Below are 11,633 nucleotides of genomic sequence, written 5' to 3' on the forward strand. Positions count from 1 at the left end.
CTCAGAAATTACTGAGAGCAACACACGCACACAGACACACAGAACATCCCCACACAGCCTAAAAAAGATGCCATTCTCCTAAGGAAATGGCATCAAAAAGCTGCAGGCAGGAAGAGCAGAAGAGGAACGTGGGCATGCTGAGAGAACTGCTTTGGGAAGCAAGGAAAGGCCATCTGAAGCTCCTGGGTTAAGTCCCTTCTGCAGAGGGTGCCAGTGATGCCATCTCCTTTGCCAGCTCTTCCTGTGTGGGGAGAAGCACAGGGGTCTACCCCATCCTTGGGCATCCTCAAGCTCTCTCTCCTGGAGCTTTCCCCATGAGAAATGAGGTGCCAGCCCTGAGAGAAACTCTTCCTGTAGGAGAGACACTTGCAGGGCCACCGTCTCACGTGGACTGGGCAATGCTTAACGAGGACTGAGCTCTGGATGAAGCTCTTCCTGCAGTGCAGGCACATCTATGGTCTCTGCCCTGAGTGGATCCCCTGGTGCTTGCTCAGCTGGGAGCTGTGGTTGAAGCTCTTCCCACACATGGGACGTTTGAAGCACTTCTGCCACAACTGCCATCTCCTGCGAGGGAGGAGCTTCGTGCTCTGCACAAAGCCCTTCTCACACTCAAGGCATTTCTAAGGCTTCCTGCCACGTGAACTCACTGGTGCAGGCATGTCCTGGACTTCACCCAACTGCAGACACTCTGCTACCTCAGCAGGTTCGAGCTGTGGCCAAAGCTCTTCTTGCAGGCTGCACATCTGTAGGGTTCCTCACGTGGATCCACTGGTGTGTGATGAGCTCCCAGCTCTGGACGGATCTCTTCCTGCAGTCAAGGCACTCACAGGGAATCTCCCCGGCGTTGGTTCTCTGGAGTGTACTGAGGGTTGAGCTCCAGATGAAGCTCTTCCCACACTCCCAGCCGACAGAATTTCTTCCTTCCTGGTGACGTATCGGCCCAGCTGAGGTTTCCTTTGGGTCCTCACCTGTTGCCCCCCAGCATGTGAGTGTCTACAGGGGAGATAAGAGGTGACTGTCCTTGCACACTGCCCTGGCAGAAACGTGCCACCTGGCAGAGGGTTTCCAGTGGCTGTGACACATCCCACTCTGGACTCTCCTTTGACTGTCCGCTCAACACCTTGACTGCAGCTGACAGAGAGCAACATGCAGAATTCGCATCCAAAGAGGAGAAAGAAGAGCAGCAGAGAAGAAGAAGGATTTTGGCTGCAGAGCTCTTCCTCTACTCAAGGGATTTGTAAGGTTCAAAACACAAAGCCACAGGTCGTAACCAGGCTGGGGTTTTGGCTGAAGCTCCTCACAAGTTTGAGGCTCTGCAGGATCTGTACCTTCTGTGGCAGTGCCAGTCGCTAACGAGGCTGGAACTGCTTTTGAAGGTTCCCAGAGTCTTGGGGTGCTTCTACAGCCGTTGTGCTTTGTGGTTGCGCTTGTGAATGTTGAGATGAGATCTGCATTTAAAGCTCTTTGCACACTCAGGACACTGAAAGGGTCTCTCTCCTGTGTGGATGCGATGGTGGCAGGTGAGGTGGGACCTGCTTTTGAAGCTCTTCCCACACTCAGAGCACTTGCAGGGCCTCTCCCCTGTGTGGATGCGCTGGTGCAGCTTTAACTCGGATCTTCTTTTGAAGCTCCTCCCACACGCGGGACACTGAAAGGGTCTCTCCTCCATATGGATGCGCCGGTGCAGGTTCAGTTCAGAACACTTTTTAAAGGTCTTTCCACACGCAGAACACTAAAAGGGCCTCTCTCTTGTGTGGATGAGCTGGTGCTGCTTCAAATCAGGCCTTCTTTTGAAGCTCTTCCCACACTCAGCACACTGAAAGGGTCTCTCTCCTGTGTGAATGTGCTGGTGGCAGGAGAGGTGGGAACTCCTTTTGAAGCACTTCCCACACTCAGAGCATTTGTAGGGCCTATCCTCTGTGAGGATAAGCTGGTGCAACTTCAATTCAGAACAGATTCTGAAGGTCATCCCACACTCGGGACACTGAAAGGGTCTCTCTCCTGTGTGGATGTGCTGATGGCAGGTGAGGTGGGAACTCCTTTTGAAGCCCTTTCCACACTGAGAGCACAGAAAGGGTCTCTCTCCTCTGTGGATGCACTGGTGCTTCTTCAATTCATAACTGCGTTTGAAGCTCTTCTCACACGCAGGACACTGAAAGGGTCTCTCTCTTGTGTGGACGTGCCGGTGGAAGTTGAAGTGGGAACTTCTGCTGAAGCTCTTCCCACACTCTGAGCACTTGTAAGGTCTCTCCTCTGTGTGGGTGTGCTGGTGCAGCTTCAATTCAGAATTGCTTTTGAAGCTCTTCTCACAAGCAGAGCACTTGTAGGGTCTCTCTCCTGTGTGGATGCGCTGGTGCACCTTCAATTCATAACTGCTTTTGAAGCCCTTCCCACACTCAGAGCACTTAAAGGGTCTCTCTCCTGTGTGGATGCGTTGGTGGCAGGTAAGGTTGTAACTGCTGTTGAAGCCCTTCCCACACTCAGAGCACTGAAAGGGTCTCTCTCCTGTGTGGATTCGTTGGTGGCAGGTGAGGTGGGAACTCCTTTTAAAGCTCTTCCCACACTCACAGCACCTGTAGGGTCTCCATCCTGTATGGATGCATTGGAGGCGTTTCAGTTTGGCTCTCCGTTTGAAGCTCTTCCCACACTCAGAGCACTTGTACAGGCTCTTCGTTGCATGCATGCACTGGTGGTTAATGACACTGGAATTTATTTCCAAGCTTTTCCCACACTCAGTGCATGGATTCTGCTTTTTCATCTGACACACATCCTTGCTCCTGGGCTCTACGTCCTGCTTTTCACCTATGTTGAAGTGCAGTGGGCTCCTTCCTTTCTCTTCCAGATGCTCTCCCAGTGCCTTCTTGATGTGCTCACCCTGACCTTGCTCCAGGCCTCCTGGGACATCCCTTCTGATTTCTCCCACACAGGCACTACCCCACCGCCTTTCGGCCACACCACTTTCCTGCACATCCTCCAGTATATCTGTAATCCCAGTTCCTGCTGGAGGAAAGAGGAAATCCAGAAATTGCACACGGTGCCCAAAATAAAACACAGACAGAGAGGACTCTTCCAGCCCCAGCCTCCTCCTTCCCTCCCTCCAGCAACTCACCTGGGCTCAGGTCTCCTGGCACGGCCTCCGGGCTACGCACATCTGGGATCCAGGGGTCTTCCCCTCCTTCAAGCAGGGAGATCAGCCCGGGTTTGGGGGCTGGAAGTGGAGCTTCAATGACAGAAACAGGGGAGATGAGAGCATTTCCATCATTCTGGCACAGTGACTGTTCAACATCTCCACTGTGTGTCCCTCCCCAAGGAGAAAGCACCATTTGGGCCTGAATGACACTGGGGCCACAGCTTCCTTTGGAGCAAAGAAAGCTTTTACATCTCTGGAAATTATGAAGGCATATTTGCTTTAAAATTAACTTTACAACAGCATGCTTACTTGCTTACAATATATCAGTGAGCATGGCATCAAAATATTTATGGCAATTGAATGGAAAATCCTAAATTCTAAAGGAGTAACCATCGAGTCGTCCAGCAGCTGGAGCTGGTGGCATCAGGCAATGCAGCAACACAAGGGGTTTTTAAAGTAAGCTGATCTTCCCCCTGCTGACTGGTGCCTGCTGGCCAGCACTGACCCTGGGCTTTTATCACAGTACTGAGCACAGTAAGACCTTATACATCACACACTTCTCTGTCTTTCGTTTGTTTCTATTATTGTGGCATTGGTTAAGAAGAAACTGCAGAGCGATTAGTGTAGGCTCGGAATACAGAAAGTCATCCTGCACAACCAAAGGAGCCCTAACGAGGAGGAAAGGCAGCAAAGCCCTCACCCAGCCAGGCCACGCACTGGTACGTCTCCAGCATCACGTCCCGGTAGAGCGCTCGCTGCGCAGGGTCCAGCAGCGCCCACTCCTCCCTGCTGAAATACACGGCCACCTCCGCAAAGCTCACGGGCTCCTGCAAGCAAAGAGGCTCCTTGCTGGGAACAGCCAAGGCCCAGGGAAGCAGCTCTACACGACACAAACTCCCGTCCCAGCCGCTTCTCCGGCCCCAGCACACGCATGCTGGCTGAGGGCACCTCCCTCTCCCCCTGCATTCACATCCCTCGCCCCTTGGCCTCTCCTGCCTGCTTCCCACAGCCCCTACCTGACACGGATGTGCTGTGGCCATTTGCTGCTCTCCTGCAGCCTGGGACGATCACGCCTGGAAGGCACAAGCTGAACTGGAGCCTGCAGGGACAAGAGAAAGGGCAGGGCAGCTGGCAGGCAACGCAGCAGTCCCTGTCCCAGCCCAGCCCTCCCCAGCCCATCTGCAGGGCACTGCCTCCGGGATGGCACACCAGGCCTGGCACAGGAAGACAACCAGCAACAGCACTGCTAACGCTCTGGCTCAAAGAGATGAACCATCACAAAGCTGTCTCAAACTAGGGGGCCAAGAGAACTCATAGCTGACACTCACTTCAACAGCTGAGGGCACACGGACTGCGTGCCTAAAAACAAAGCAAGGCAAGGAGTCGGTCATCTCACCCCAAAACAGGGAGCAGCCCAAGCACCCCTCGAGCTCTCCTGCACAGCAGCGCGCTGCACGACAGGATCTGCCCTCGAGCAGGGATGGCTCTCGAGGTCACACCTGCACAGAAATCCCTCGCAGCTTGATGTCGAGACTCCTTCTTGATACAGATCTTCTGTATTAGACTCGTGGTTACTTTGGAGCTTTGTGAGTTTCTCTAATGATATGTCTTAGTGTGACTGGGAACATAGGATTCCCTCCACATAAAGCCTTGGCTAAGCCAGGGACTCAGAGTGGACCCAGCCATATCCAAGCTCCTTACCTTTGTGCCTTGAGAAGGTTACGTCGGATGTGGGAGCACTCTGAGCCTTGGGACTCCTTGAGCCAGTGTCAATCCAACTCGGTTCTGGGAAGCTGAGCGTGCAGTTCCGGCAGCAGTGTTAGGATTACCAATGGAAATGGAAGCAACTGTTGCGCATCAAACTGCCACAGCCAGTGTTGGCTCCCAGGTGAGAAACGTATGTCACACATTCACTCTGCAATCATACATTGCCACAAAACGCTGTTCCCAACCCCCACAGAAACAGGGAGGCTGCTGTGCATGTACTTCATGCAGCTGCTGACCTCTGTGAATCAAAAACCACTGACGTTCCCCAATACTCCTTTTCTGCTGCGGCACAGGCTGGAAGTTCTGATGTTAGAACATATTTGGACAAAAAACAAAGATCTCTCATTCTCACCCACAATCCTTTAGGCCACACTTACGGGGCTTTTACTGTTGACCTCTTTTGCAAAATGCAAAAGGAGAAGTGGCCTCAACGGATGAAGAGAAGGCGGAGGTACTGAATGAGTTCTTGGCCTCAGTCTCCACTGGCAGCCAGGACTCCAGTATTTCTCACCTCCCTGAGCCCTGCATCCCTAAACCTCCAGCTGGGGACCGGGGGAGTAAATCCCTCCCCACTGTAACTCGGACTGCAAGTCCGACACCGCCTCATCAGACTGAATACAGAAGTTTGCTGGAGACACCCAGCTGAGTGCTGCGGTTGACACGGTGGAAGGAAGGGATGCCATCCTGAGGGACCTCAACAGGCTTGAAAGGGGGGCCCGGGTGAACCTCATGAGGTTCAACACCGCAAAGTGCAAGGTTTGGCACTGGCGCCCGAGGAATCCCAGGCATACATACAGACTGGGAGGAGCAGTCCTGGAGAGCAGCCCTGCAGAGAAGGACCTGGCGGTCCTCAAGGATGAAAAACTTCACATGAGCCAGCAGAGCGGTCTTGCAGCTTCGAAAGCAAAGGGTATCCGGGGCTCCAGCAGAAAAGGGGTGGCCAGCAGGGACAGGGAGCTGATTGTCCCTCTCTACTCTGCCCTCCGGAGGCCCCACCTGGAGTACTGTGCGCAGGCCTGGAGCCCCCAGTACACAAAGGAGAGAGAGCTGGTGGAGAGGGTGAAGAGGAGAGCCACAAAGATGATCAGAGGGCTACAAAGACAGGCTGAGGGAGCTGGGCTTGTTCAGCCTGGAGAAAAGAAGGCTGTGGGATGACCTCATTGCAGCCTTCCAGGACCTAAAGGGAGCCCATAAACAGGACGGGAGGGGAGGCAACTCTGTGAAAGGGCAGATAACAGCAGCACAAGGGGAAATGGTTTGAAGCTGAAGGAGGGCAGCTGCAGGTTGGGTGTCAGGGGGAAGTTCTTTACTCTGAGAGCGGTGAGGTGCTGGAACAGCTGCCCAGAGAGGCTGTGGATGCCCCGTCCATCCCTGGAGGTGTTCAAGGCCGGGCTGGATGGGGCCCTGGGCAGCCTGGGCTGCTATGAAACGTGGAGGTTGGTGGCCCTGATAGCAGCAGCGGGGTTGGAGCTTCATGAACCGCGAGGTCCCTTCCAACCCGGGCCACTGTGTGATCCTCCGCTCTTCCTCCCCAGCAGCACCCAAATGGATGGCAAATGGAAACGCCGTGCCCACGCTGCCACGGGGTGAGGGAGGAAAGGGTGACGCGCTCCGCCCCGCTCCGCCTCACCTGCTCTGCTGGGAAGAGGCGGCCGTTCTCCTGGAAGCGGCACCGACGGCTCCGTCTCTGCCCACAGGGCTGAGCGCCGTCCCGGGATGAGCCGGGAGCAGCAGCCCGGGAGGCGACACAGCACCAAAGGCGCCGCTCGAAGAGACCTCCAGGCGAGGGGAGAGGAGGAGAGAGGAGAGCAGGACTGGACAGGGCAGGGCAGAGCGAGGAGTGGGGAACACAGAGCAGCGGAGCCAAGCGAAGGCTGAGTCCCGTCCCGTCCCGTCCCGTCCCGTCCCGCCCCGCCGGAAGACACGCCGTCCGTGGCCGTGAGGGAAGAGGAGTTCCGGGCTCAGTTGGGCTGGGACGACTGCCTGGGCCGGGCTGCTGGGTTTGGGCAGTTGTGGCATACAGCATTTGGTTGCGTTTCATTGGTAAAAAAAAGCACCTCACCGCCTTCCTTAAGGAGGGTCTGTGTACGTGTAGTTCTGTCTCCGGGCTCCTATCGCTCACGTGCAGAGCAGTCCTTTCTCGGCCAGGCAGCCCCGTCCCTTGTGGGCACTGCTCTTTGTTCTCCGGGCCGTGCACCTTCTCCCCGGTGGGGGGAGGGGAAGGAATGTGTGGGTGGGGGGATGATGGCTGGATCTGAGTGAGGAGGAGTTGAGGTACCGCCTCCCCTCCCCTCCCCATTTCTGGCCTACCACCACACAAGCAATAGCCTTTTACTTACATACTGAGTATGCGTTATTGGGGAAGGTTTATCTAGAGGACGAGCAATGCAAAGTACCAGAGAACCCTGCTAAAGTAGAAAGACCCCTGAAAAGAGGTATTAATTGTAATAAAGGACCCAAATGGTAGCAGAGGCCATGAAATTAACCAAATTCTTATCTTGTTCTGATTGGGGAACAACATTCAATTCCCACACTCCCACCACCCAGGCAATAGCCTTCCCTTTTTCACAACTCACTCCAGTCTCTTTTGCCACGTCCTTTAGCCATCCCACAACAGCTTTGGGAGACTGCAAAGCTCCTCAGCACAGATCTGCCCTTTGGCAGTCAGGCATGCCTTACAGCTCCTCAACACCTCGAGCAAGGAGAGCCATGGAGATTGGGCTGATTGTGTGGACACAATTAGCGGTTAGATTCGAACCATTTGGTTCCCCTTCTGTGTCATCATAGGAATTCCATGTTGGAAACATCAGGAATGCATCTACACCAATCAGTGCTGATGATGGCACAGGCGCCCCCCTGGGCAGCGGTCCATTTGTCCAATGCCCCGTGATTCTCTAGGACAGCTTTTCACACCAGTAGTGCTGCCATTCAGCAGAGTGATGTGCAGCTTGTGGTGAGGAGACAGCCCTGGCACAGAACCACCAAGCAGTGCGTTTAGCTGGATGTCTGGTGAGAAAGGCATGGCAGTTGGTGTCAGTGGTCTGACTGTCACAGGCTGGTTTGGCTGCAATGCTGTCAGATACTCTCTCTTCTCAGGAGAAGAAAAAATACTCTCCAGTTTGGCAGGATGTTTTGTTGTTTGATTTTTGTGTTTGTTTCAAGTAAGCCATCCCATTTATTTGAGGTGTGCGTACCATCCCATTAACGCCTTCCGGTTCTGCACTTCCTTACCTGAGCAATGTGAGCCATTATTGTAGAGGAAATGGACCTGGGGGTATTGATTGATGCTAGACTGAACGTGAGCCAGCAGTGTTGCCAGAAATACTGTGGAATATTTTTTGGTCGTTTTTGATTCAGGGAGGAGCGGTTCAGTTCTCCTTTGCTTTATATGTTACTTGCAAACTTGACACTATGCTGATAACAGTGTTATATTTATGGATATAATACAGCTATGCTGCAGTGATTTAGCAGTGACATAACAAGATTGTCACAAGTGCTTCAAAAGGGCTTCCCACCTCACCTTCCACCAGCACATCCATGCAGAAGAGAGACCCTTTCAGTGCCCTGTGTGTGGGAGGAGCTTCAAAAGCAGTTCTGCATTGAAGCGCCAACAGCGCATCCACACAGGAGAGATTCTTTCAGTGTCCGGAGTGTGCAAAGAGCTTTAAACGCAGATCTCAACTCAACACCCACAAGCACATCCACAGAGCCCAGGGGCTGTAGAAGCACCCCAAGACTCTGGGAACCTTCAGAAGCAGTTCCAGCCCTGTTACCTACCAGCACTGCCGCTAAAGATACAGATCCTGCAGAGCCTCAAACGCGTGAAGAGCTTCAGTCAAAGCCCCAGCCTGGACACCACCTGTGGCTTTTTGTGGTGAACCTGTAATTTCTGAGTGCACTGATGAACGTGAGAGAAGGGTCAGGAGAGCAGTAACGTGGCTCCTGGAGGTTTTCTGAGAATCATCGGTAGTGGAAAGGGAAGGGGGTGAATAAAGTAGCTGAGTTGTTCTGGAGCTTTCTTCACTGTAGTCTTGTTTCTTGTTCTTAAAGTGAATGTCAGCGTGTGGAATGAGGAGAGGGAAAGGTGCAAGCAGGTTTTGGTTTGGGTGCCGACTCCAGCCCACTGCTTGCTTCTGGGGAAGCCATTTCTTTCACACAACCCTATCATCCTTCCTAACCGCGCTGCATGTAGGTTCTGCTGCTCTTCCTGAATGCTTTAATCAGGAGCTTGGGGCAGCTGTGAGACACCAAGCCTCGGTTGTTTCCAGTAGACCCACAGAAAGCTGAGCTTGTTCTTCCTAAATGCACCATCCCAAGTTTCAGGCGGTGTTGGAAGCAGAAGGCAGTGCAAAGACACAGTGTGCGCAAGCAGCTCACCTGCCCAGCACTGGGATATCAGAGCGCTCTCCAATGCATGCTTGCCTTGTAAGTGATCCCTTTTGAGCATGAAGGGTTTTGCTTTGACCTTGGGAAGGTGTGCCCGAGACCTCCTGCAGCAGGGCCTTCACATTTGCTGGGCTCAGCTAAAGCTGCTGTGCTTGGAATGCAGTTTGCAGGAAGTGGAGGCTGGTTTTGGTGAGCTAGTGAAGCCAGCAGGAGCTTGCCCATGTCCTCAGGTGAGGTTCTGTGAAGGCTCCCTGACCCCCAGCAAACTGCAAGGAGATGATGATTGCAGTACCGAGGAGCGCTGCTTCCTCCATGCCAGGGAGCTGGGGCCTGGTCTGGTGCAGGAGAGGTACAGCAGGGCCCTGGGGGTTGGAGGAGCCCAATGCGTGGGGAGGAAACTAGCAGCTGGGAGGGGTGGGGATCCCCAGCAACAGGAGGCAGCAGCCCAGCCAGGAGCTGGGATGGTTTACTTTTAAGCTGCATCCACTAATTCCTGTCAAGTGGCATCAGTCACGTCTCTTCTCTTTCCTTTTAGTTGGAAGTATCATTTAGTTTAGTAGGCATTCTCACTATTTTGTGTTTGTTTGTTTGTTTGTTTGTTTTTTTACATCACCATGTTCTCAGAAGCAATGAGCAGGTTTTCCCTGAACAGGAAATAAAAATGAAGAAGTTTTTCCACTTTTACTCCCTGAAAAATCACTTGAACTGCTGATGTCCCCCACTGTTTTGTCACACGTCATGTTTTGTTGCACTAAGGGTTAGAAAACTCCATTTTTTTCCCCTCCTCCTGAACTTCCCTGCTTTCCCTCTGCTGTGGGGAAAGTCCTTCTGTTGCAGACGTGAATCCCTGCAGAGCTGTGGGGGCGCTCTGCAGAGCTGTGAGCGCAGCGCCCCGTCTGCAGGAACAGGAGCATTTCAGAGGGGGGTATGGAGGAGAGGGACTGCCATTCTGGGGATGGGCGTTCACCCAGGGGGGCATGGAGGGAGGGCTTTGTCCTGTCTGCTTCAACCAACACTTGTATCCAGCCAGCAGAAGGCTGTGCCCTCGGTGTCCCACGTGAGCTCTGCATGGAGCTTACAGTTGGCTGTGAGGTGGTGGAGAGCCTCTGGGCTACTGATTAAGGGACAAGGAAGTAAAGTGGTTGCCTACTACATGCCACCCAGCCAGGACGACGATCCCAATCAATTCTTTAAGGAATTAAGGGGATACGTCTGGAACAGCATCACTGTTGATGAACAGCATCACAGAACATGAATGACAATGTCAAATAGGACCAGGCCCATTATGAAGCCCTGCAGCACACCTGCAGCTACTGGCCTCCTGCAAAACCTTGTGCCACTGACCACCACTCCGACTGGTCCGGCCATTCGGCCAGTTTTTGATGCTGCTCACTGTCTACCTATGCAGCCCATACATCAGTAGCTGTCTCAAGTCAGGACACAAAAACCCTCTGCTTCTCTTTCATCTCCCAACTTACTCCATTCCAAATAGACCCCAGGAAGAGGCTTCCTTTACAGGTTCTTGCCCCGTGACCTCTGGTGCTCAAGGGACATTTGGATAAAGCCCTGCATGACGTGCTTTCACTTTTGGTTAGCCCTGAAGTGGTCAGGCAGTTGGACTAGATGATCTCCGAAGGTCACTTACAACTGATTTTGTTTTTAATGGTTTTATAAATCTACGTGGAGATAAAATGTAAGAGTCGTTATCTTGCTGCTATATGTCCGTGGCTTATGAAAAATAAATGACGAGGATTTATAGACAACCCTCAAAACTCTGAAAAGGAGGAGTTCTTTATGACGCATTTATTACACAGAGATTTGTCGCTACAGCTGTTTTGGTTCTTGCCTGGCACCTTGACTCAGGGCTTGATCCAGCTGTGCTTCATTCAGCAGCATGGCCAAGCGCTGGCCCTGTACTCCCCCGTGTCTCACAAACTCTTCCCTCTTCCATTGCAGCGCTGAGCCAACACTGCAGGAGAATTGGGCTTCCTCCACAGTCATGGATGCTGCTGGAAGTGCACTCACGTGTACTCAAGGGAGGGAAAAGGGAGGAGAAGAACCAGGTCAGCTAGCTGATGGGCATGGCTGAGCACAATTGCTGCCCGCAGCAAATATGCCACATCCCACATGCAGAGCCACGCACACCAGATAGAAACTTGTCATTTTCCCCTGATCAGCACAGGAGGGGCCTTCCTTCCTGCCGTGTTCCCAGGATAAGTCTCTTCCTCCTTATTCACTTCCAGATGCATTTTTCTCTCAATTTCTGGGCTCACATACGGTTGCAGTGACTTACTAAGGCCTTCAGCCATCACTTTACTTCTCACAGGTATCCCTCCCAATCCTCCCTCCC

At 53.1% G+C, this 11,633-nt stretch overlaps 1 protein-coding gene across 1 annotated transcript; it reads right to left on the minus strand.

Moving 5' to 3' along the window:
- Nucleotides 1-1,440: 1,440 nt before the first annotated feature.
- On the minus strand, nucleotides 1,441-5,127 carry LOC121107770 (zinc finger protein 501-like). The gene is made up of 5 exons (XM_040653867.2): nucleotides 4,832-5,127; nucleotides 4,147-4,684; nucleotides 3,831-3,957; nucleotides 3,110-3,220; nucleotides 1,441-3,000 (listed from the first exon to the last, which is right to left on the minus strand). The coding sequence occupies exons 2-5, from the start codon at nucleotides 4,168-4,170 to the stop codon at nucleotides 1,733-1,735; spliced, it is 1,530 nt and encodes a 509-aa protein (XP_040509801.1). The 5' UTR covers nucleotides 4,171-4,684; nucleotides 4,832-5,127; the 3' UTR covers nucleotides 1,441-1,732.
- Between the last annotated feature and the right edge of the window lie 6,506 nt (nucleotides 5,128-11,633).

The sequence above is a fragment of the Gallus gallus genome, chromosome 29 (assembly GCF_016699485.2).
Source record: "Gallus gallus isolate bGalGal1 chromosome 29, bGalGal1.mat.broiler.GRCg7b, whole genome shotgun sequence".
Classification (NCBI taxonomy): domain Eukaryota; kingdom Metazoa; phylum Chordata; class Aves; order Galliformes; family Phasianidae; genus Gallus; species Gallus gallus.

Bases quoted from the DNA above. Each gene is read 5' to 3' on its own strand.
- LOC121107770 (XM_040653867.2), bottom strand. From the start codon at position 4,170: ATGGCCACAGCACATCCGTGTCAG. The intron at 3,958-4,146 runs GTAGGGGCTGTG...CTTTGCTTGCAG, and splicing joins CCACAGCACATCCGTGTCAG to GAGCCCGTGAGCTTTGCGGA. The intron at 3,001-3,109 runs GTGAGTTGCTGG...TCTTTCCTCCAG, and splicing joins GCCAGGAGACCTGAGCCCAG to CAGGAACTGGGATTACAGAT.